We start from the raw sequence: 25,642 nt of genomic DNA, 5'->3' as shown, positions 1-25,642 counted from the left end.
AGAACGTGGGGCATTTCCAGGCACAAATTATGTGCTTCATTAGTGATAGGCACTCATGCAATAAACACTGTTGTGTTTTCAACCTGATGAACACTTCTAGTTCACAGAGTTATCTGTAGACCAGAGACCAGTGATTGAACTACAGCTCAGTGAAATAGCTCTTCCTTCTTCTGGTAAATTCCCAGCCCCACCCTTTCCGCCCAGGGCCCCTTCAGTGACTCACATCTCTTGTATTCTCTCCTCTCTCTCCCAGACAAATGTCCTGAGGGAGGGATTAAGGAAGTCACTTGTGTCCATTCCTGGAGTCTGGGGGAGAGAGGACTTTAATCCCGGGTTTCTAGCTTCTCAGCTAAAAGGTACTTACTTGAGTTGTGTGCCTGGTGTGGAGGTACTCCATGTCGTTGACTGCAGCATGGGCTTTGGGCCTGAGGCAGCTACTTTTGGGGCCCCACACCACACGTCCTCTGGCCACCTTTGATTTGAGCTGAGGTTGTGTGGACGGACCCATGACCCTGCCAGTGCCTCAGGCAGCAGGCCTCTCTCTGCCTCAGTTAACAGAAGTGTGGTGAGACATGAGGAGCTAATACTGAGGGCCACACTCATGCCATGGAGGACACGGGCCAATGCCCCAGCCTCCTGTCCTTCAAGAGTCCATTCTGAAGTGCGTTCTACAATTCCGCAGAGGGGCTCTGACTGCTGAGCTCCATATTAGTGGCTAGTTCAAGATGCACCTGTCAGTTGGCCTTTTCTCTTTTCCTGACTCACATTTTTCTGCACCCCCCCCCCCAACGCCGCCCCCTGTCCCTGGGACCACCCTCCAGGAAGTCTCGAGTTCTGGTCTCAGGCACTGTTTTCAGGGGAACACAATCCAAGCCCTTTGCCCTGTTTCCTCCTCATTGTTTCTCCTCTGATTGTCTTTGTGACTAGGATCCCTCCCTGTCTGGAAGGAGAGGGGAGAGGAAGGGAACAGAAAGGAGTCTAACTGCCTCAGAGATGGGACCTAATTGTATTCTGGAGTCTAGGATGTGCTAGGGATTCTCTGTTATTGCCCTCAAATTTTAGCAACAAACCTGTGAGGCATATTACTATTAACCCCATCTTATGGATGAGGAAGCTATTTGGAAGCTGTGAGAATTTAAGTAACGAGCTCAAGGTCATACAACGGCATTATGGCAGAGCGGGTTTTAAACCCAGATCTTTGCTCTTTTAGCTACTTGCCTTTATGAGTGAGGTCCTTTGATAGAATCTGGAAGCAGGTCTTTGAATCACGTGAAACTATTGGGTTTTTTAAGATATTTTAACAGCTTTATCGATGTAGAATTGATATTCAATAAAGTGCATGTACAACGTGATGAATTTTGACATATGTTTATGCCCATAAAACCATCACCATGATTACGATGGGGAATGTATTTATCACACCACAAAGCTTCCTTTTCTTTTTTTTCTTTTTTTAAGATTTTATTTATTTATTTGACAGAGATCACAAGTAGGCAGAGAGACAGACAGAGGAAGGGAAGCAGGCTCCCTGCTGAGCAGAGAGCCTGATGTGGGGCTCGATTCCAGGACCCCAAGACCATGACCCAAGCCGAAGGCAGAGGCCCAACCCACTGAGCCACCCAGGTGCCCCCACCTTTTCTCTTTTAAAGATTTTATTCATTTTAGAGAGAGGGAGAGAGCATGATGGGGATGGGCAGAGGCAGAGAGAAACTCAACTAGACTCTGCACTAATCCCAGAGCCTGATGTGGGGCACGATCTCACAACCCAGAGATCAGAACCTGAGCTGAAATCAAGAGTTGGATGCTTGGCCAACCACACCACCCAGGTGCCCCAGAGCATTTTCTATTTTATATAAATGAATCACATAATTTGTACTCTTTTTTTGTCTGGCCTGTCACTCAATGTGCTTATTTTGAGATCCACCCATATTATTGGGTCTACCAATGATTCATTCTTTTTTATTGTTTTGTAGTATTCCATTATACCACAATTTCTTTATATGTTTACCTGTTCCTGGACAGAATTTCTGGCTATTACAAATAAAGCCCCTATGAATATTCATATACAAGCCTTTCTATGGGCATATACTTTCACTTCTCTTGGGTTAATAACAAAGAGAACCCAGCGTAATCAAGGTCAGGCCAACAGAAGGGAAACCAGTGAGAGAAACAGGTCAGCAAGGCAGGAGCACAATCAGGAGACAATCATCAGAGTCAACCGCTACTGAGAAGGCATCTAAGTTTGAGGTTCCCCAAAGAGGAACCTCAGCATAGTTTTAGGTGCAAGGAAGACTTTTGGGGAGAGATTGCAGGAAGCAGGAGAAGGAGGGAAGGAGGAAATGGAAGGAGGGAAAGCCAACAGAAGGGTGTTTTATCGAGATTGCAGTGCTCTGCAAGAGAAGCTCTCTTCCAGCAGAACTTCCAAATTTAGAGACTGCCTCCCAAGATTGTCCACAGGAAAGATGGGAGGCTGGACTATTCTTTCCCCAGGTCTGTATACCTTGCTCAAGGATCGCTCCTGGGGCACTATTTCCCTCGAGTTTCCTGGCTGTGTTTGCATTCAGAATGGGCAAAGAGACGGTAGGGAGCAAGCTCCCATTGTGTGGAAAAATGACCCGTGATGGTTAATTTTATGTGTCAACTTGGAGGGTATTTTTGGATGAGATTAACATTTAAATCAGTGAACTTCCGGGTAAGGCAGCCTTCATTAATAGGGGTAGAGGTCATCTAATCAGTTGAAAGAATTATCCAGCGGAAGACGTTCAGACTCCACCTGTACCATCAGTGCTCTTGGATCTCCCGTCTGCCTGCCTTTGGCCTGGAATTAGGATCTCAGCTCTCCCCGATTTTAAGCCTGCAGGCTCACCCTGCAGATTTTGGACTTGGCAGCCTCCATATTTGTGTGAACAACTTCTTTGTAATACATCTCCAAAATATATGTTTGGGGACATCTGGGTGGCTCAGTCGTTAAGCATATGCCTTGGACTCAGGTCATTATGGGGTCCTGAGATCGAGCCCTACATCAGGCTCCCTGCTCATCAGGAAGCCTGCTTCTCCCTCTCCCACTCCCCCTGCTTGTGTTCCTTCTCTTGCTGGATTTTTCTCTGTCAAATAAGTTTAAAAAATAATAATAATAAATAAAATACACACACACACACACACACACACACACACCATATTTGCTCTGTTTCTCTAGAGAACCCTGACTCATACAGCTGTAAAGCAGAATGTAGGTCAAGGAGCAGACTTGGGGATCCTAGCCATGCAAGGTGAGTGTGGCCTCATACACAGGGCACATGGGGCACCACAACTGTGGCTGAACCCAGAGATGGGATGAGCACACCACAGGCATCTGCTAGAATGATGAACAAGGTGAAGACAGCCTGTGGGGTTTGCCTGCAAAGAGGACTTTGGTGACCTTTGTGAGGGAAAGTTTTATGTCTCACTTTGAGTGAGTGAAGTGTATAGGATCTGAAGAAGTAGAAGCAGAGAGCAGAGATTACTCTTGAGAGTTTGGTAGTGAAGGAAGGAAAAGAGGAACAGATGTTAAATGAAGCAAGAAGAAGGATCAAGGGATTCTTTTTTTTAAAGGGGATGACTTGGGGCAGTGGAGAGGAAGGGGGAGTGGCAGTGTAGAAGGAAGAGTCACAGGCCAAAGGGAGGGAGTAAAGACCCTGAATAGTGGCTAAGGGTGGGTTTCAGGGGCATCTGTAGAAGGAATAGGCTTGCACGAAAATAAGGATATAATTTTATAAAAATTAAAAAAAAAGGTGGGGGGAATAGGTGAAGATACTACATTGTGCTAAAGAGATAGGAAGGAAAGTAGTTTCCATCTGCTCAGACAAGTAGGGAGGAGACATCTAGTGTAGAGCAGTGGGAAGAACACAGATCTGGAGTCAGACTGGTAGACCTGGGCGGGGATTTAAGCCCCACCATTTCAGAGTTGTATGTCTTTGGGAAAACTCCTTAATCTGTGTCAGTGTTCTTATGTATTAAATGGGGAAACTAGTATTTGCGTAAGGTCAACAGGTGGATAGAAGTATATGATGCATATATTACTGTACCTGGTGTATAATGGGCTGTCAAGGATAATTATTATTAAATAAAGCAATTTCCTGAATGGGAAAAATTAAGTGGGACTTGGGCATGGATCAACTCCTATGAAAAGTGGGAAATAAAGACAATTGGATTTTTTCAATTCTAGGTTTTACATTTGGTTAATAGATTTTATTTCTTAGCTGAAAATTTTGCATCTTGTGATTTGTTTTCTCAAACTTGTTGATTGTAGTTATTTCAAAATCCATGTCTTATAATTCTAATAATTGGTTCGGCTGTGGGTCTGTTTCTATGGAGTTTTTTTTTTTTTTTTCCCTGCTTGGTTTTCAGCCATTTAATGATTTCTTCTGATATGCCTGGTAATTTTTGATTGAATGACAGATATTTTGTATGAAAAATCATAGAGATAGTTGTGTCTCTGGATAATACTGGGTTTCTTCAGAGATAATTCTTCTATTTCTGGTAGGCAATTAGAATAGAAGAATATCACTTTCCTCCAGTATGGGGTCAAGCTGATTTGAAGCTGCATTTCAGTCTTAGTCTGGGCTCTCCTCTTTCTGAATTGTCTTTTGTGCCAATTGTCAATTAACTCTCTGCTCTGAACCCACCCTCTGCTTCCTGCTTTGCAATATTGGAGCTGGATCCTCTATTTCTCTTTTGCCAGCTGGCACAAGGTAAAGCATTGTCAGTAGAGGGTGCTGGAGGAACACTGGAGGAGGAGGAGTTCTCTTCCTAGTTCTGGTGTTCTTTGGCCAGGCTCCAGTGGCATGTACAACTCGTTCAGTGCTGACTCCTACAGAACAAGGCAATCAGCAGTGCCCGAGGACCAACAGCTTCACCTAGCACCTCCTTGGGTGGCTTCCCAGTGAATTGCAGCGGATGAAGCACCTTCCCCTAAATAACTGGACCGGTTTGCAGTGAGTTCTGAGGGGCAGCATCTCGGCATCTCAGTGATGCCTCTGCCCCCCTAGTGAGTCACAGTTCTCTTAAGTTCTCTAGGTTAGGTCTGGATGTCAGCCCTGGGAGTTTGGGCAGGGTGGGTGGTCTTCCCAGACATTTTATTCCAGCTTTAGAGGTAGTGGCTCTTTCTTGTATCTGTTACCCCTGTCTTTAGAATTTCTTTTCTTCTTACTAGCCAACCTCTCAGTACTCTAATACCCTATTAGAGTTGAAATATTATATTAAATTTCCCTGGTTCAAATTCTTGTGTGATTTATAGAACCCTACTGATACAACTTTTGTCTGAGGGTATAAGTTCTCCAGGGGCCCTAACTGAAATCCTGGGGTGTTAACCAGGGTCTTCCTTCTTGACAGGTCTTGAACTCCAGTTTTTGTTTTCTCAGTACCGTAAGACTGCTGAAATTTTTTCCTCAGACTCTTACCTAATATTTGAGGACTGTTATTTTTTCTTTAAGATTTTATTTATTTATCTGACAGAGAGTAAGAGATCATAAGTAGGCAGAACAGCAGGCAGAGATAGAGGGAGAAGCAGGCTCCCCACTGAGCTGGATCCCAGGACCTTGAGATCATGACCTGAGCCAAAGGTGGAGGCTTAACACACTGAGCCACTCAGGCACCCTTAGGGACCTTATTCTGTCCACCACATCTTGTTTCTCATGAACCATCTATTCCGGTATTGAATAAACAATACCTTGTATTAGTCACAAGACAATTGGCTGTACCATATACAATATGAATACCATCTGAATCAAGCTTCTTTGCAGCATGGCAAACATTGAGAGAGAGAGAGAAAGAGCACGGGAGAACGCACAAGTCACTAAGTATTTGATTTAGGTCAAAGTACAAACAGCACTTAACCTCAATATGTTCTCTCCGTGATGGTGAATTAAATGATTGCTCAATAAGCCTTCCCACTAATCTATAGGTAGGACTGTATGCAGAGAATATGCAGGACATATGGACTTGGGTATGGAGTAAAGATTGAGCAAAAGGAAATGAGACTCCTTCCATATTCTAGCAAAGCAAGCTAGATGAGATTCTAAGGGACCAGGTAGCAGTTCCTATAGAATAAGTTAAAAATGGTGAGGGATGTGGAATTTTAGGGTTTGATTTTTCTTCCAATAGTATTGGATAGCTAAAGCTAGAAGAATAAAAATCTTAGAACACAGAATATCAATCTGCAAGTGCAGAAGAAAATATGGCACAGTTGTGAGCATCTTTCTCTGTAGATGTCAGATAGAAACTAAATGCTGAAACTGATCTCGCACGTTGTTGAATTGCAGATAAATTTGCAACCCAATCAAGACTCTGCAGTGATTGGGGTGTCAGTCAGTCGAGGGTCCAAATCTTGATCTCTGCTCAGATCTTGATCTCATGGTTGTGAGTTGGAGCCCCACGTTGGGTGTAGAGATTACTTAAAAATAAAAAAATTAGGGGCGTCTGCATGGCTCAGTTGGTTGAGCAACTGCCTCTGGCTCAGGTCATGATCCTGGAGTCCCGGGGGTTGCGTCCCACGTTGGGACTCTGCTCAATAGGGAGTCGGCTTCTTCCGCTGAACTCTCTCCTCTCATGCATTCTCTCTCTCTCTCTTCCTAATAAATAAATAAGATCTTCAGAAAAAAAAATTTAAAAACCCCACAAATATGGACACAAGAAAAGAACTAGTTATTTTGGGAAAACCCAGTCCCATAGTCTTCTTCGAAATGTTTTTTCATTGTGTCCCTCTTGCAGAAGGGGGTGTGCTTTACCATTTTGTACCCCATATCTCACTTCCTTTCCTGTGATCAGGATGACCCAGAGGGTGAGAAATAACAATAACAAATGACAATAACAATAACAAAATAACAATAACATGTCAAAGTAAATGAAAAGAATACTCAGAAGGAGCTGCAGGAAATTTCTAAGGGGAATTCTATGTGATCATGAAATTTAATGTGTGTTATCATGAATTTATTAAAAATGGCAGAACATAATTTTATTAAAAATCCTTTTATGGTAACAAGAGTTTTGCATTTATTTACTTATTTATTTAGTCTCCAAGACTTGATTGATTGATTGATTTTTGTGAGTAAAGCGAAAGAAGTTTATTAAGTGAGGATATAGAAAAAGCTCTCGAGAGTGAGGTGGTTTTGTTTTTTTTTTTTAAGATTTTATTTATTTATTCAACAGAGAGATAGAGAGCACAAGTAGGCACAGCAGCAGACAGAGGCAGAGGGAGAAGCATGCTCTGCTGAGCAGGGAGCCCAATGAGTGGCTCGATCCCAGGACCCTGAGATCATGACTCCAGCCATGTTTAACCCACTGAGCCACCCAGGCACCCCAGCATATACCATTTGAAATGTCTCTATGGTTTTGCCTTTTGCATGATAATTCAGGAGAAGTGTAGGTCTTGCTGAGACCTGAGAGAATAGTGTCCCTGGTTACAGAGCGAGGACTCTTGCTTTAGACAACATCATGGACTGAATCCCTAAAATAGGAGAGCCATAAATCTCATAAAACTGTTTCTTCTTGGGCGCCTGGGTGGCTCAGTGGGTTAAGCCACTGCCTTAGGCTCAGGTCATGATCTCAGAGTCTCGGGATCGAGTCCCACATCGGGCTCTCTGCTCAGCAGGGAGCCTGCTTCCCCCCACCTCTCTCTCTGCCTGCCTCTCTGCCTGCTTGTGATTTCTTTCTCTGTCAAATAAATAAATAAAATAAATTAAAATTAAAAAACAACAAAAAACTGTTTTTTCTTGGCTATAAAATAAACTTGATTTGTTCTGTATAATATGTAATGAGGATAATTATGTAGTAAGTCAAGAAAATACCCTGTATTAGAGGAAAGAGACTATATATGTAATTGGAATTTATGGATAATCCCCAAATCCCATTTCTCTAGTTTGCAGAGGCTGCTAATTGGCTCCCAGAGTCTTTCTCCCCATTTTCCTTAATAATAGAACATGACATTTTTAGCTAGATGTATGCCCACTTGGAATAAACACGTTTCCCAGCCTCCCTTACAGCTATGTGTGGTCATATGACTAAATTCTGGCCAAATGGAGGCAAATAAAAATGGTGCGGGGGAAGGAGAGGGTGTGTATTCCTCTGCGCTTCTTTGTTCTTCTTGGTTTAGATATGGTCATGATGGCTGGACCTTGAGCTGGATCCTTTATGGGTCTTCCATGAAGTGGAATGCTAGGAAAGGTGGAACAGCAAAGTAGAAGGAGCTTGGAAGCCAGAGAGTTGTGGAGCTGTCATATATGTAGTGCTTTTATATGAGTTCCTACATGTAGAGCTTTTATATGAGAGAAAAATAAAACTTCTGTCTTGCTTAAGCTGCTAATAGGTCAGGTTTTTATATATACATAGGAAACCTAATTCTAATGGATGCAACTAGCTATTTAAATATCATCTCTTACTGACTCTTTAATTGGTCAACTATCTTTTATGAATCTCTGCATCCCAGAGCCTAGCACATTAACAGATGTTGATAAAGGCTCCCATCTATCTGCTCCACAATGCCTGGTGGGGGACTTGAAGGCTGGAAGCTAGAATCATCACATGCATAGCAGTTGATGTTGATGTTTGGCTGAGACTATAGCGAGGACAATTGGCTGTACCACATACATGTGACTTCTCCATCTGAATCGAGCTTCTTTGCAACATGGCAAGCATTGAGAGAGAGAGAGAGAAAGTACAAGCAAGCCTTCAAGTTCCAGACATATCCTTTTTATGACCTAGTCTTGAAAGTTATTGTCTTAAAAAAAAAAAAAAAAAAAAGAAAGTTATTGTCTGCCATTGGTCAAGGCAGTTACAAGCTCCTGGTCAGAATCAAGGGGGAGAATATAGACCTCTCATTTCTGGGTGGAAGGACTAGGAGTTACACTGCAAGAAGGGCGTGTTGAATGGGAAAAACACATACATCTCCGGAAAATAAAGTCTGTCACATTCTGCCTGTTGGCCATAGCAATTCACATCCCTCTCATAGTCATCCCTCCCCTTAAAATCTTAAAGTCTAATCCATCATGGCACCAAGCTCAGGTGGAGAGGCCCAGATCTCATCACCTAGCTCCTGGACCTCAAGCTTGAGAAAACATTGTAACAAATCACCCCAAAACTTAGTAGCTCCTTCCAGGTATATATTATCTAATTGGGAGATAAGATGTAAACATGTGAAAAGTTATATACTAATAGAAGGATTTAATAATAACCAATGCAACATTTTTTTTCTAACTATTTATATATCTGTTGCTTTGTGTAAAGAAAAATTTCAAAATTAAAATTAATAGCCTTAAAAAGGAATGATGAAATACTGATACCTACAGCATGGGCTAGCCTTGAAAACATTATGATAAGTGTAAGAAGACAGGCACAAAAGTTGTATGTCTATATGAAATGTCCAGGGACATCTGGGTGGCTCAGTTAAGCATCCGACTTCAGTTCAGGTCATGATCCTAGGGTCCTGGGGTCAAGGCCTGCATCAGGCTCCTAGCTCAGTGGGGGAATCTTCTTCTCCCTCTGCTTATGGACTCTTTCTCTCTCTCTGACAAATAAATAAATAAAATCTTAAAAAATAAATGTCCAGAATAGGCAAATCTATGGATACAGAAAGTTGATTAGTGGTTTCCAGCAGTTAAGGAACAGGAGAATGGAGAATGATTACTAATCACCCTTTTTGGGGTGATGAAAATATCCTGAATTAGATATATATAGTGAGGGTTGTTCAACATTGTGAATATACTAAAATCTACTGAGTTGTATGCCTTCAAAGGATGAGTTTTATAGTATATGGGTTATATCTTGAAAACATTTAAAATTATTACTAAAATTTTTTTAAGATTTTATTTTTATTTATTTGAGAGATAGAAAGCGCACGCAGTAGGGGGGAGAAGTAGAGGAAAAGGAGGCTCCCTTCCAGGCCTCCCATCCACAGGCTCCCTACGGAGCAAGGAGCCATCATGACCTAAGCTTGAGGCAGAGGCTTAACCAGCTGATTCACACAGGCTCCCCAACACTTAAAATTATTAAAAAGTTTACTTTGGGGGTGCCTGGGTGGCTCAGTCGTTAAGCATCTGCCTTCAGCTCAGGTCGTGATCCCGGGTTCCTGGGTTGGAGCCCTGTATCCCATTGCATTGGACTTCCTGCTCAGCAGGAAGCCGGCTTCTCTCTCTCCCACTCCCCCTGCTTGTGTTCTCCCTCTTGGCATCTCTCTCTCTGTCAAATAAATAAATATATTTTTTAAAAGTTTCCTTTGATCAACCATTGAGTGATATAGATGAATAAATCTGGCTCTATTGTCTATATGGGAAGGTCAGTTTTTACAAAATCATTGACAAATTTACAAAAATTAAGATCTGGAAAATAAATTGTAATGTTATAATATATTCCTATGACAAACCAATATGAAAATATGTTTCTCCTTTTTATTTATAAAATATACATATATAATTACAATTAACCCATTCTTTTTTTCCTTTCTTGTACTGTAACACACATATATGTATATGTACATACATACGTGTGTGATATATATGCATGTGTGTTAGATATATACATATATATGCATTACTGACATATAGTACTGACATTACTATGAACAAATTAGGTAAATGAAAGAAAATTTGTACTCTCTATATTCTTTTCTGGTCATGATTATGTTTCAGATTATGACTAATCTGAAAATAATTTTTTAAACGATTTTATTTATTTATTTGACAGATCACAAGTAGGCAGAGAGGCAGGCGGGGTGGGGGGGGGAAGCAGGCTCCCCGCTGAGCAGGGAGCCTGATGCAGGACTCAGTCCCAGGACCCCGGGACCAGGACCCAAGCCAAAGCAGAGGCTCAACCCACTGAGACACCCAGGCACCCCTGAAAATAATTTTTTGTTACAGAAGAGATGGGCTTTAAAAATGATATATAAACTTCAGTTGTCAAATGTGTGAGGTTGACATTAGATGCTGTTATTGTGAGTCTAAGTCAGAAAAAGAATCAGGGTCTAAATTGGGATGGCAATGAAGGGAATAGAAAGGAAGTAGATAGATACTGCATGAATAAAACTGATACTTTTCTACAGTTACAGGGGCAAAGAGGCAGATGTCAAGCAAGAAATAGATTTCCAGCTTGGTAATAACTGGCAATTCTTGGGGGCTTGGTTTGTAAGTATAGGTACCCCATGCCTAGAACTGCCTCAGAACATAGAGGTGCTTCAGTACATATTTTTTGTCTGAATGAATGAATGATCTTGTACAGGACACATCCTATTCGCCTCATGCACTCTCCATCCATCTTTTTACTCTAGCTGTTACCTTGGCAACCAACTGCTTGCAGGTGTCACCTGACAGTATCTGCTCCCAACTACAGCTCCTATCTTTGCCTTTCCCCAGGGACTCCTTTGCTGCAGCCTTGTGCGGCATCTACCATTCCTGACACTTGTGTAAATCTTGAAGAGTGAGAGAATTAACACTCAAGGGGCACCTTTTGGCCACTGGGGGTTAAGAGTGAGTGGATAAATATACCTGTCTCTTTATATAAATATTTAAAAAAATTTTTAAAAATCATTTATTTGAGAGAGTGAGAGAGAAAGGAGGAGCAGGGGGAGGGGCAGAGGGAGAGGGGAAAGCAGACGCCCCGAGGAGCAGGGAGCCTGATGCCTGTGACAGCAATGAGAAGACAAGATGATGACAATGACAATGTGGGGCTCAATCAGGGGACCCCAGGATCATGACCTGAGGCGAAGCCAGATACTTAACTGACTGAGCCACCCAGGCGCCCCTCCTATGTATCTTGAATCACAGTCTATATGGTTCTACAGAAGGTTCCAGCTGGACAATGTTCCAGTTTTCCAGACAGCAACCAACTCAGTATCACATCCTTGGGCCTGCCTTCCTAGCTTCCCTCTTCCTATGCCCCACCAGGCTTGTCTCTGGGGATTGTTTTCCACAATAAACTGCCCACATGTCACTCTTGTCTCAGGCTTACCTTTCTGGGGGTGCCCAGGCCAAGACTGATTCCTATGTAAAATGTGGCATGGAGGAGTTAGCACTGGTAAAAGACCCACAGACCTAGCTGTTCACTAACCTCCCTTGAAGAGATGGACACTTTTATTACCATTTTGAGATGCACATGTACTGACAAGAAAAGATATCCAAGCCATTTGTTAACGGAAAAAAAAAATAAAAAATAGGTCAAGAAAAAATGCTTGTACCAAGGGTCTCATGTTCCTGAAAAGAGCAAGTGTGTGTACATATATGCTAATAAATGTATACAAAATATTGGACTACCACGGTTTGCTATATAGTTTTATATGGCTTGAATAGTTTACAAGGGGAATGTATCTGTGTAATTATATAAAAAAAGAAAAACCCAATATTGTCCATCTCCAAGGCCATTGAATCAAGCCAGTGGAAGTGCAGAGCCAAAAGTAAAGCGCTCCACCAGCACAAGATGACACAGCCGAGCTGTGATCAGGTTTGCCCGCTAGGGGGCAGCGGAGCGAGAACAAAGGTTAGGCAGGCGAGAAACCTGGGACCCGACGGGAGGGCGGCTGGGTCTTTGTGGTCGCCGGGGAGCAGAAGTGTAGGGGAACCTAAACCTACAAATACCCGCTCTTCTACAGGCAGACATTGCAGAAGTCATAAATTCCGTCCCTCTGCCGCACCCCAGACGGATCGAGGATTTTCAGACTCCAGGGGACACCCCCCTCCACTTCCCCGGAGAGAAGCTTGGCTCTCTGAGCAGTCTTCAGGCTCGTTCGTACCACTTGGGCACTCAACAACTCTCCCCTCTGTTCCCCACCCTCCCCCTGAAACCCGCAGAGGGGAAATTGAGTCACTGGGCGGCGAGGCCCGAGTCGCCGGGGGAATGTGCGCCGACGCCAGCCCTCAGGGCCTTCCAGATGCTTGGAGGAGGGGAGAGTTCTCCAGGAAAATATACAAAGCGGGGTGAGAGGAGGAGGTGGCTGGCTGGGCAGGAGCTGAGCCAGACACATGGAGAAACGCTGCCCAGGATCAAAGGAAATATGACATTTCAAAAGAATGTGCGCGTCTGCTTGTGCAGCGGAGGGGGGCGTGTGGGTGGCGTGTGGGGAAGCAGGGGCTGGATTGGGGTCTCTACCCGTGCCCGTCCAGCCTCCGCTTCCCTCCTCCCTCAGCACCACCCCCCCCCCCCCGCCTTAGGGGGAGAATTGTCGCGGGTCTCAGGGTGTTCCTCGCTCTCCCTCCCCGTGGGTCTCTCCTTCCTTTATTTCCGAGATGAAGCTGGAAGGGAAATGTAACCTGAGGAGACCAACCAAAGGGGGGGGGGGGAGAAAGAAAAATCAAACCAAGCCGCCTCCCCGCTCTGCCTCGGAACATTCTTCTCTCCCCGCCGGCCTGGCCTCTTATCCCCGCCCCTCCAGCGTCGCGGTCCTGGGCTCGGAGCCGGAGCCGCTCCGCACGTCACTGGGGTCCCCGGGGGCTGGGGGGGTCCCCAGGGCGGGCCAGCGGGAGGACGCGAGGACGGGAGGGAAGGGAGGGGAGCAGCCTCTGCCGATGCGGAGCTCCGGCCCTCCGAGCCAGCCCTCCCCTCTTCCCTTCTGCCCCGCAGAGCCTGTTTCTCATTAGAGTAACGGGCGCGGTCCCCGCCCGGCTCCTGAGTGTTTGTAAACGTCTGACCCGAGGGCCCTAACTTAACCCTTTAGGTGCGGGGTTGGGGCGCCCCAGGGGGCGCAGCCCTGAGCTGGAAGGATACAGGTTAAAGGTCGCTGCGGCCTGTTAAAGAGGTTTGAAGTACACCTTCAGTGTTGGTCGGGGGTGGGGGATGGTACCTCCCACACCCCGGTCCGCCTTTCGAGTCAAGAATCTCCATTCTAATTCCCGTTTACCCCAACAGGCCCCACCTGCCAGCCCTTCCGGGAACTCCAGCCCGAATCTTCCTTCCTCCCCCCGCCCAGGTGACAGGTGTCCAACCCTGGGGCCCACAAGGACGTCGGGCTTCGGGCTCCTAGAAAACCTGGCTAGGATTTGTCAGGCTAGTCGGAGCGGGATGCTATCGGATCAGACAGTCATTCCAGATTACGGTTCTGGGAGGGGGGGGAGCCGACTTCCCGTGGAGGCTAATTAATGGCCCCTCTGGGTGGCTGGGACTCGGGCAGCGGTAAAGCCCGGCCTGGATCACCGCCCAGTCAGGGGCTATGGACCTTTGAACAGTTCCCTCAAACACCTAAACGTTCTTCACCTTTGAGGGTTTGGGAGAGACGGTGCCTGAGAGGGCAGACTCGGCAGGGCTTCCAGAAGGCCCAGGCAGGGCGGCTTCAAGGGAACGATGACCTTTTCCTTTTCAGAGCAGCCTGTAGCTACTCTGAACCCCAGAGCCTCCTGGGCCTCAAGGTTTGGAGGGAAAGGGGAGGAGAGGTGTCCTTCCTTGAGAGTAGCTGACCGCACAACTCTTCAGAACTTAGGAAAGGACCTCCCTGGGCTCTCCACACTATAGGCCCAGAATGCAGCCGCCCTAAGGCGCTCGGACCCGGAGCCCTCAACTTAGACTAAGTTGGGGGTGTGTGTGTGTGGTGGTAGTGCTCCCTGCTGGGTATGATTGTCATGAGTGAGGGCCAATAAGCTTTAGTAAGGTCGCACCACGCTTGAAGGACAGTTTTCCAATTCAGTTTTGTTCCTTTTTTTTTTTTTTTTTTTGAGGGGGAGGGACTGGAGAGAGGACAGAGGGAGGGAGGGTGGGGGAGGACGAGGGGCGCGTGGTTTTCTCATCTCATCCCTGGAGGAGGGGCTGGAGCATCCCGGGCAGCCAATCAGGGACAGGCTGGGGGGGTTGCTTTGAAGAAGTTTGGGGGAAAAAAGTTTGGAAAAGTTTCTATAATAACGAGGGGGCGTCCGGAGGGAGGAGGCAGCGGCGGAGGAGGGGGCGTCTCAAAGAAGGGGAGGGAGGGAGCCACGGGTGAGGATACGGCAGCCTCCTGAGCTCCCCCCTCCCACCCAGACCGGGACCTGGGGGCTCTGGCCGGCTCCATGGGGGCCGCAAGCTGCGAGGATGAGGAGCTGGAATTTAAGCTGGTGTTCGGGGAGGAAAAGGAGACCCCCCCGCTGGGCGCGGGGGGGTCGGGGGAAGGTTAGTGCGGGGCTGGGAAGGGGTCTCGGGGTCAGTGAGGGAAAGGGCCCGGAGATCCCGAGTATGGGAATTTTAGGGCGGGGAACCTGGGGTGGAGGATGAGGGGCTTAGAGGTGGCGGGGAGTCGCGGGGCACCGGGGTCTGCGGAGGTGAGGCTGGGGGCCCGGCACCACTTTCTCCTTTTTAGGTCGTGACTGGGGTGGGGGTGGGGGTGCCGTTGGCTGCGCGCCGCCTCTCGGCTGGGCCGTCTGTCACTGGGATGGGGGGCGGGCGGGAAGAGCGGCCCCGAGAGTCCCGGGCGCCGCCAGGGGAAGGGGAATGGGGTAGGGGAGAGTCTATGGAGCGTGTGGCTGGCTGACCCGGCCCTGGGCCCGCGGACCCGACGCCGGGGGCTGGGGGAGTTCTCGGGCCCCGCCAGGGCGCCCCTCCCCCTCCCCCGCCGGCTGCAATGAGAGGCAGATGGCGGGGACTGAGCCGGGGGCGGCGGCCGCCGCTCTCACGGAATCGGCGCTGCCCGCGCCCCCCTCCCCGGAGCCAGGCCCGGGGCCCGCATGCAGCATCCCCTTCGCTGCACCCCCCGCCCACGATGGGGGGAGTGAAGGAGGAGCCACCTCCCCTTGTCGCCACAGCCCCGGCGCTCCTCCACCCCTTGGCCACCGTTGCGATGGCAACTGGGGCTCCTGCCAGCACCGTTTCGGGGTTTGGGAACCGCTGCTAATTGGGTTCATGTGTGAGTCGCCCCCAGCCCAGCCCAGCGCCTCCCTAAACACGCCTCCAGGCCGAGCTCCAGCCCCTCTCCAGTCACCTCCCTCACCTTAAGACCCGCCCCGTCTGGTACCCCAGGTCCCAGGGCCAGGGGCTCAAGAGTGTCAGGTTCTCTGAGTGAGAAAAGGCCTGGGACGTCTGGATCTATGTACTTCACCTTCTGAGGTCCAACTTTGCTTTTGTCTTTGTGGCTCTTAAGGGCATCTCAGGGATCCCCCCGCTTATGCTGAGGAGGGGGTGGCATACAGGATTTGGAGGGCTGGAGGCTCAAGGAACCCAGACATCTCACCTGCTTCTCTTTGTCCCCATCTCCTGTGGCATCCCTCTCTCTGTCCCCCTCCCTTCCCATTTTGACAGAACTGGACTCAGAGGACGCCCCGCCATGCTGCCGTCTGGCCCTGGGGGAGCCCCCTCCCTATGGCGCTGCCCCTATTGGCATTCCCCGGCCTCCACCCCCTCGGCCTGGCATGCATTCGCCACCACCCCGCCCAGCCCCCTCACCTGGCACTTGGGAGAGCCAGCCCGCCCGGTCAGTGAGGCTGGGGGGCCCGGGAGGGGCTTCCGGGGGGACTGGGGGAGGTCGTGTTCTTGAATGCCCCAGCATCCGCATCACTTCCATCTCTCCCACCCCTGATCCGCCGGCCACGCTGGAGGACAACCCCGATGCCTGGGGGGACGGCTCCCCCAGGGATTACCCACCACCAGAAGGCTTTGGGGGCTACCGAGAGACGGGGGGCCAGGGCGGGGGTCCCTTCTTCAGCCCCAGCCCTGGCAGCAGCAGCCTGTCCTCGTGGAGCTTCTTCTCCGACGCTTCAGATGAGGCAGCCCTGTACGCAGCCTGCGATGAGGTGGAGTCCGAGCTGAATGAGGCAGCCTCGCGCTTTGGCCTGGGCTCCCCCTTGCCCTCGCCCCGGGCCTCCCCCAGGCCGTGGACCCCCGACGATCCCTGGAACCTGTATGGTCCGAGCCCTGGAGGCCGGGGGCCAGAGGATAGCTGGCTACTCCTCAGCGCTCCTGGGCCCACCCCAGCCTCCCCACGGCCGGCCTCTCCATGTGGCAAGCGGCGCTATTCCAGCTCGGGAACCCCATCTTCGGCCTCCCCAGCTCTGTCCCGCCGCGGGAGCCTGGGGGAGGAGGGCCCCGAGCCACCTCCACCACCACCATTGCCTCTGGCCCGGGACCCTGGCTCCCCTGGCCCTTTTGACTACGTGGGAGCCCCGCCGGCGGAGAGCATCCCTCAGAAGACCCGGCGGACTTCAAGCGAGCAGGCGGTGGCCCTGCCTCGGTCTGAGGAGCCTGCCCCATGCAATGGGAAGCTGCAGTCAGGGGCTGAGGAGACTGCGGCGCCCCCCGGAGGGCCTCGAAAGGAGGTGGCCGGCATGGACTATCTGGCAGTGCCTTCCCCCCTGGCTTGGTCCAAGGCCCGGATTGGGGGACACAGCCCCATCTTCAGGTGAGGATTGTGGCTAGCCCCACCTGTGTCTCCAGCCATCCCCCAGAGGGAGCAGAAGGTCAAGGAATGGGTTAGAAGGATGGTCCTGGTTCTGTGCCCTTGGCATTTCAAAAGAGAATCTTCGACATTACTCAATTTTGGGGAGAATTAAACTAAACCAAACCAAACCCAAACCCCACCTCCTCCAAACATAATTTGCAAAAGGACAATCCCTCCCTGTGGACCAATAAGGAAAAACCTCCCTACCTCCCAGGAGGACCACTTAGGTAAAGAAGTAGTGCCTGGCCTCTAGCATTTCCCCCGCCCCCAGCTCTGCACTGGGCGTGAGCCTGGCTAGATTTAAGCCCTGGGCTGGGTAGCAGGAAGTCTCTCTTCTCTCACTTAATTTCTAGGGCCATGACTTACTGATTAAAAGCGTAGCTGCTAATTTGAATAAAACAGCTTGCAAGTCAAAGAATTCCTATGAAAACAAGCGGTGCTTAGAGTTCTTCCACCCCTTTCACTCTCAAAGAACCCTGCCCGCTTCAATCATCCTGAATCTTGGGATGTCTCATTGAGCTGGCTCCATCCAGAAAAGTTTCCTGGGGAAAGAAATCTTAACGTCTGTTGCCTTGGGCTTCTGTAGAGCAGGGTCCTATGGGGCTGTGGCGGGCACTGTAGGGTGACTTAACGGCATCCGTGGCCTCTATCTGCTAGGTACTGTCCCCTAGTTGGTTTTACTCAGTGTCTCCAGACATTGCCAGCGACCTGGAGGATATCTTCCTGCTCAATACAGGAAAATTGCCCATCTGTAACCCCTGGCTTTCTGGAACTGACCTGTCCAGCCCCAGCTAGTGGAAACGGTGCTTGAAACAGTCCTGGCTTCTGTCAGTCACCGTCTTGCTTGCCCTGCTGGATTCTACTCCCTAGGGCCTCAATTTCTTTATTTGAAAAACAAAGGGTGAACCTCTGAGGACTTTTCTGTCCGAAGTGGTCTTTCTTTCTTTTTTTTAAAGATAGATTCATTCATTCATTCATTCATTCATTCATTCATTCATTCATTTATTTATATGACAGAGATCACAAGTAGGCAGAGAGGCAGGGAGACAGAGAGAGGGAGAAACAGGCTTCCTGCTGAGCAGAGAGCCCCATGCAGGGCTAGATCCCAGGACCCTGGGATCATAACCTGAGGGGAAGGCAGAGGCTTTAACCCACCAAGCCACCCAGGCGCCCCTTGAAGTGATATTTCTTTACTTAACTCTTCCTGTCCAGGTCTGGGGATTAGGATTAGGTCTAGGTTGACCACTGTATCCTGGTGAATGAACCCTCGCCACCCCAAACCCTGTGCTCAGAGCTGGAAAGAAAGGAGTCTCAGGCCTGGTGCCATCTTCCACACCCCTCATCTCAAGGGGTTCTGAGAGGGTTGTCTCCTATCTCCCCCTGCTTCTGGGCTTTCCAACTGTTTTATTTCTACTGTGGTTTCCTTTCTCCCACACCCAACACGCCCTCCTGCCTCACATCGCAGGGAGCTGGGCCTAGTGCTTCCCTGACGGGTCTGAGGCTACAGATGGTCAGTGCTCTTCTCTCCTCTCCAGGACCTCCGCCCTACCCCCGCTGGACTGGCCGCTGCCCAGCCAGTATGAGCAGCTGGAGCTGAGGATCGAGGTGCAGCCCAGAGCCCACCACCGGGCCCACTATGAGACTGAGGGCAGTCGAGGAGCTGTCAAAGCTGCCCCTGGTGGTCACCCTGTAGTCAAGGTAAGGGGCAGAGGTCAGGCCTGATAGACTTCCTCTCCTCCAGTCCCAGATCCCTGCAGATGGGCTCCAGCTGTGCCGACCCATGGCACTGCCCTTTCCCACACTCCCTCAGCAATGACCCTGGAGGCAGCCTGGGGGAGGGGCAGGAGTTAGAGGAGGAAGGGTGCACTTCAAGGACCCGGATATACTTTCTACTTCTCTGTCCCTCCACCCCCGCTCCACTCTTCCCATGGGACACCAGTCTCATGTCTACTCTGGAAAATGGTGGCGTGCCAGATGTGGGGGATGGGGTGAGGCTGAGGCCAAAGTTCACTGGGAGTTAGGTTGTCTCTTGAGTTGGACCAGTCTCTCTTGGAAGATTTTCCCCTTTGCCCAACCCAGTTTGGGCCTTATTCCAAGAATAGCACTGTGAACTCCAGGCCACGTTTTCTCCACAGCTGATGCCCAATTCCCCCTGGGAATCCCTTCCAGGATATCCTTTATCTTTCACCATCCTCATCCCTAGGGTCGACTGAAAACCCAGGGATGGATGAAGGATGAGACAGTGGGGATTTCAACTGGGTGGCTGCTCTCTCCTTCTGCCAGCTCCTGGGCTACAGTGAGAAGCCACTGACCCTACAGATGTTCATTGGCACTGCAGATGAACGGAACCTACGGCCTCATGCCTTCTATCAGGTGCACCGTATCACGGGCAAGATGGTGGCCACAGCTAGCTATGAAGCTGTCGTCAGTGGTACCAAAGTGTTGGAGATGACCCTGCTTCCTGAGAACAACATGGCAGCCAAGTAGGTCCCCGTTTCACTTCCCCTCAGTCTTCAGACTTTAGGACTGACCTTTTCCATGAGGTCTTCCTCTTCCCAGAAGAGCTAGACATCACTCCTAGGAGAGGTTTCAGGCTTCTCACGATCTAGAAGAGGACTTGGGGGGTTAGGGGGCACCTTGGAGAGACCACCTTTGATTAGAAAATCACCCCCTCCCAGGCTTCCAGAGGAAATCATTCAGGGCTTTGGATGAAGGGTGGGGGTTTCCTTCTTGTGGGGTCATCACTGTTCACCTGGGCTGGTGGGGGGGGGCTTGCCTTCCATTCTCTGCCTTCAGCATTGACTGTGCTGGAATCCTGAAGCTCCGGAATTCAGACATCGAACTACGGAAGGGGGAGACAGACATCGGGCGCAAGAATACGCGAGTGCGGCTCGTATTCCGGGTGCACGTGCCCCAGGGCAGTGGGAAGGTCATCTCAGTGCAGACAGCATCAGTGCCCATTGAGTGCTGTGAGCAAAGAGGCCCTGTGCCAGCTCTGTGTCTCCTGCCGCTCCCTCTCTGTATGTCTGTCTGGCTTCCCATCTCTTCTGCATCGTATCCTGTGTCCTGTCTGACCCAGGTAGCCCTGAAAAGGACTCAGCACTTATTTCTTTTATGGAGGGGATGGGGGCAGTGTTCTCAGACTGTCTGGGCTGGTCTAGAGTATCCCTGTGTTGCTCTGTTCTTGTCTGGGTAACTTTCTGGCCTTTGGTGACCTTGTTCATCTCTCTCTCTGCCCAGGCTCCTTACCTGGTCTGTATGACCCCAGGGATACTGTTGGTTTACTGTGTGTCTGCTGCTGAGGAGGACTCCTCTGGGGTCCTGTGGCAGTGATTCCAAGGAGGGTGGGGGCAAGGAGGCCATCCTCTTGTGTGCAGCCCCACCAGCTTCTCTCCTGCCCTGCTCTGCAGCCCAGCGCTCAGCCCAGGAGCTGCCCCAGGTAGAGGCCTACAGCCCCAGTGCCTGCTCCGTGAGAGGAGGAGAGGAATTAGTGCTCACTGGCTCCAACTTCCTGCCAGACTCCAAGGTGGTGTTCATCGAGAGGGGCCCTGGTGAGCATCCACGGGAGCGGGGGGGCAGGCAGGAAGAGTTTGGAACCGGCAGATGAATGATCTCGGGTGCTATCACTAAACTAGCAAATTGAGCCTCCGTTTCCCTCTCTGTAAAAGGGAACAGTTACATTACCCTTCCTATTGTCCTGTCTGCTTCCCGAGGGGAGCAGCAATCTCAAATGTGTGACAGCAATCTCAAATGCTCAAAGGAGGTGGGGGTGGTCCCTGGCTGGCTCAGTTAGTAGAGCATGAGACTCTTGGTGTCAGCGTTGTGAATTCTAGCCCCATATTGGGAGTGGAGATTACTTAAAAATAAAATCTAAAAAAATAAAAAAAAAATGCTCAAGGTGATGAACAAATGTAGGAAATCCACATTCATTTTATTAAAGAGGAGTCAGCTTTGACATAATTTACTCCCACGTGGATAGGCTATAGAGAAGAAGGGGAGAGGGGATTTAGACCATCACAGCTCCTGAAACCCCCTGAGTTATGGGCTTGGTAGCACAACTGTGATTGCAAAGCTTGTGAGGGGGCCTCAGGTCAGCTGCAGGGCTGGAGAAGGGGAGACCAAGGGGTCCAGGTAAAACCACCACCTCCCCCAACCCTGCTTATCGAGAGCCCCAGCTCCTACACTCAAATTTAGCACCCTGAGACCATGTCAAAGCAGGTGCAGAGGTTCTGAGTCTTGAGATTGGGGTCTCATTGACTTCCTGCAAGCGAGGACCCTTTCCTACCCTTGAACTTCCGCCCAGCACTATGACGGGAGGGGATGTTTGGAGCTGGATGGGAGGGTTCACGCCTCTGTCATGAACTCTGTCTGATTCCTGGGCTGGCCCTGCCATTTCTCTTGGTTTCAGTTTGCTGCCTCTTCCATCCAATTGAATAAACGCTCAGTGGGCTCTTCTGTGAGCCAGGCCCCTTAGGGGACTTCTGAGTCTGACCTCAGCTCTAGCAGGAGGGGAAATGGCAGGGGGCAGGGGGCAGGGCCCCTGGAGTTGGGCTGGAGCTCTCTGTTCCTCCTGCACAGATGGAAAGCTGCAGTGGGAGGAGGAGGCCACAGTGAACCGGCTGCAGAGCAACGAGGTACCAGTGTCACTCGGGCAAGTGCCCTGGGCGGGTGGTGGGAGAAGTCAGGAAATTCACAGCTCTGTCTCTTGCCCATGGAATGGAGTCCAGAAGCTACCTTTTCTTTTCTGGAGGAGGCGGTCTGTCTACCATAAAAGCAGGTTCATCTCTAGGGAATGAACTTTGCTGTGAAGCAAATGAACAAACCAGGAGGTGGAGCTTGGGTCCCTGGGAGGGATGGGCTGAGTCTAAATCCCTGAGGGCTGACTGCCTCATCCAGTGCTCTTCTCCAGGTGACGCTGACCCTGACTGTCCCTGAGTACAGCAACAAGCGGGTGTCCCGGCCAGTCCAGGTCTACTTTTATGTCTCCAATGGGCGGAGAAAGCGCAGTCCTACCCAGACTTTCAAGTTTCTGCCTGGTACGCTAGAGGACAGCCCATGGTGGGGGTGTGGGAATACAGGGAGCGGGGGTGGGGCAGAGGGCTGTAGTGCCCCCATGGTTGGGGGCCAAGGGTGGCTGAAGCCTGGAGATGGAGAGGTGGTTGGAGGCTGTGTGGTGGGGAGACAGCCCGCCCTCTCACCAGCGTGTTCTCGTGCTGTCCCTTCTACCCAGTGATCTTCAAGGAGGAGCCCTTACTGGACTCATCTCTCCGCGGCTTCCCTTCAGCACCTGGCCCCCCCTTTGGCACTGACATGGACTTCTCACCACCCAGGCCCCCTTACCCCTCTTATCCCCACGAAGACCCTGCTTATGAAACTCCTTACCTGTCAGAAGGCTTCAGCTATGGCACACCCCCTCTGTATCCCCAGACGGGGCCCCCACCATCCTACAGACCTGGCCTGCGGATGTTCCCTGAGACCGGGGGTGCCACAGGTTGTGCCCGCCCCCCTCCAGTCTCCTTCCTTCCCCGGCCCTTCCCCAGTGACCCCTATGGAGGACGGGGCTCCCCATTTCCCTTGGGGCTGCCATTCCCTCCTCCAGCCCCCTTTCGGCCTCCACTGCCTTCATCCCCACCGCTTGAAGGCCCCTTCCCTCCCCAGAGTGGCATTCCCCCCACACCAACTGAGGGATACAATGAGGTAGGGCCGAGCTATGGCCCTGGGGAGGGGGCTCCGGAGCAGGAGAAATCCAGGGGTGGCTACGGCAGCGGCTTCCGAGACAGTGTCCCTATCCAGGGTATCACGCTGGAGGAAGGTGGGTGTGCGCCTGGGGGCTGTGAGTGTGAGTGTGTGTAAGAGGTTGCTCTGCATGTTTGCTGAGGGCTGGAGTTTGGCTTCCGTGATTGGGCATCCTTGGTCCCTTAGGGCCAGTCAGAGGATCTCAGGAGGCACATGCTTGGTGCATGTGACCACCTGAATCCAGTTCCACTTAGTTCCAAAAGGTGCATGGAGTACTGGCCCCAGCCCTTCTGCCTTGGTTCTCTGCCCCAGATCAGTCTCAGGGCTAGAAGCACTTTAAAAGTCATGCAGCCTAGCTTCCTCCATCTGCGGACTCAGGCACTGTATTTCAGGGAGGGATAGGGGCTCTCAGAGGTCCCGCCGGAGCATATTGCCTCAGCTTTCCCCTCCACATGGTGACTGTGGTCAGGGTTGGTGGTGACAAGCCTTGGTATTTTGCATCTCCTTCTTCCCACTGGCTACCCCCACCCGCAGCACTGCTGACTGCACTTGCCCTGACATTGCAGGCCAAGCCAGCAGGACAGGGCTGGGATAGGGGCCTGGGAGCCCACATGGATGGAACTGAGCGAGATTGGATTGGGACCAGGTATCCAAACACACTGGGGAAACTGAGGCCCAGTGGAAGAGAAGCCAGTGGAGGAGGAGCCTAGAGGCATCGTAGACTGAGGCCTGCCTGGAATGGACTGGGGGTCTCTGGAGAAGGAGGGGACTAGTTCCTAGTCCAGTCTTTCAACTGCCCCTCCTTTACAGTGAGTGAAATCATTGGCCGAGACCTGAGTGGCTTCCCTGCACCTCCCGGAGAAGAGCCTCCTGCCTGAAGCATCGCCTGGCAAACCCCAGCCCTGCCCAGCCTCGCCCACTTTCCCTTCATCCCGGGTTGGTGGTTTCAGAAGCTTGGGCCGACCTGGCTCCTCTTTCTCCAGCTTGATATGCTTCCTCTCCCCTGCCCCTCGCTGAGGTGTGGCCCTTGGGCCTGGTGCTGCCTTGGAGGGCTAAGATGGGAGTGGGGCCCGAGGCCAGGAGTGAGGACAGACCGGAGTGAAGGCTGTGTCTCGTTGTGTACAAGCCACGGTGCTGGGAGGCTGGGGACAAATTGATGGATAATAAACTGCTCACTGACTAGTGCTTCAGGCTCCAGAAGTCTTTAGAGAAAGAGAGATGGGGCAGCTTACTCTAGCCCTGGTCCAACGAGGCTTATAGGTTGTATCCCAAAGAGTTTCTCAGTGGAGGGGTGCTGGGGAAGGTTTGGAGGGACTCCAGAGGCTCTCCAGCTAGGGTGAGGTTGGGGGCCAGGGCTGGAGGAGGCCTCTCCTTCATGGGAATTCAGATTCTTTGGGAGCTTTGGGATGGGGCCCAGGCACGTGTGTTTTCAAGTTCCTTTCTCTTGCCGCTGCTCAGATCATTCTGATTCATAGTCAAGGTTACAAAACAGTAGTCTAGTCCCTTTCCCCCATTTATAAAGGAGGAATCTTGACTCAGAGAGGAGAAAGGGGCTTGTCTAAGGTTAGACAGCTAATCAACTAGCAGGTTGAAAACACTCCTGGGCTCCTGCTCCCAGCCCCTATTCAGATACCCTCACCCATGGGGCTCAAGCCCCACCGAAGGCTTATCTCCCTAGAGTAGGGTTGGGGATGAGGGAGGGCTGGCATGGATCCATCTACACTGGATTCTCCCACCGCTGGGGACCGTGAAGACGTTCTGGAAAGATCTGTGATTCAGAGGTGAACTAGGAAGCCAAATAGCTCCCTAATGTCTCTGACCACTACTCGCCATGGCTCAGGGCATTGTATGACCTTCTGGCCTACCTTGAGGGTATACCCACTTGTCACCACTGACAGGCCAGGCTTGGAAATCTGGTTTACCCCAGTTCACAGGCTCTGGGACCAACCAGTGGGCTGGGGAGACTCAAATCTTGTCTTCCCTGCTCACTTGGAGCCTGGTAAACAGTAGGCACTGAGTACCACCAGGCTGAGTTGGTGAGGACTGGCTGCAGAGGGCCATACTCAAAAGATATTCAGGGAATTAGTACTTGAGGAATATGCTGCTAAGGCTGCTGGGGCCTCTCTATGCCCAGAGGGTCAAATACCTATTTTTTCAGGGGCAGGTGTGACAGAAGCTGGATTGGAGGATTGGAAAACCAGGGTGATAACTTCTCCCCACCCCCTTCCATCTGGGTTGCTGCCCTGAAATCAATTTCCTTTGTCTTCATGAATACAAATTTCTGTGAACCAAACTGACATCAAATGATCAGCTCACTGGGCTTTGGGTGATTTTTATTTTATTTTATTATTTTTATTTTTTTAAAGGTTTTATTCATTTATTTGACAGACAGAGATCACAAGTAGGCAGAGAGGCAGGTGCGGGGTGGAGCGGGGGGGGGGTGGGGGAGGGAAGCAGGCTCCCTGTAGAGCAGAGAGCCCGATGTGGGGCTCAATCCCAGGATCCCAGGATCATGACCCAAGCCGAAGGTAGAGGCTTTAACCCACTGAGCCACCC

General features: G+C 50.5%; 1 protein-coding gene across 3 annotated transcripts; it reads left to right on the top strand.

The window, feature by feature from the left end:
• The first annotated feature begins 14,202 nt into the window (after window positions 1-14,202).
• NFATC4 (nuclear factor of activated T cells 4) lies at window positions 14,203-24,271 on the top strand. Of its 3 annotated transcripts, XM_082737726.1 has the most exons (11): window positions 14,203-14,360; window positions 14,965-15,093; window positions 16,216-17,311; window positions 18,886-19,048; window positions 19,634-19,833; window positions 20,147-20,319; window positions 20,761-20,901; window positions 21,929-21,984; window positions 22,260-22,386; window positions 22,581-23,162; window positions 23,897-24,271. In XM_082737726.1, the coding sequence occupies exons 2-11, from the start codon at window positions 14,994-14,996 to the stop codon at window positions 23,962-23,964; spliced, it is 2,706 nt and encodes a 901-aa protein (XP_082593852.1). In that variant the 5' UTR covers window positions 14,203-14,360; window positions 14,965-14,993; the 3' UTR covers window positions 23,965-24,271. The 3 variants fall into 3 exon arrangements, with proteins under 3 accessions (XP_082593852.1, XP_082593853.1, XP_082593851.1); XM_082737727.1 differs by lacking the exon at window positions 14,965-15,093 and having other exon boundaries at window positions 14,204-14,360; XM_082737725.1 differs by lacking the exon at window positions 14,203-14,360 and having other exon boundaries at window positions 14,754-15,093.
• The last annotated feature ends 1,371 nt before the right edge of the window (window positions 24,272-25,642 follow it).

This window comes from Mustela nivalis (assembly GCF_964662115.1).
Source record: "Mustela nivalis genome assembly, chromosome: 6".
Classification (NCBI taxonomy): Eukaryota; Metazoa; Chordata; class Mammalia; order Carnivora; family Mustelidae; genus Mustela; species Mustela nivalis.
Note: the sequence above shows the minus strand (reverse complement) of the source record. Positions and strands in the feature narration are given on the sequence as shown.

Bases quoted from the DNA above. Each gene is read 5' to 3' on its own strand.
- NFATC4 (XM_082737726.1), top strand. From the start codon at position 14,994: ATGGGGGCCGCAAGCTGCGAGGATGAGGAGCTGGAATTTAAGCTGGTG. The intron at 20,902-21,928 runs GTGAGCATCCAC...CCTCCTGCACAG, and splicing joins GTTCATCGAGAGGGGCCCTG to ATGGAAAGCTGCAGTGGGAG. The intron at 22,387-22,580 runs GTACGCTAGAGG...CCTTCTACCCAG, and splicing joins GACTTTCAAGTTTCTGCCTG to TGATCTTCAAGGAGGAGCCC.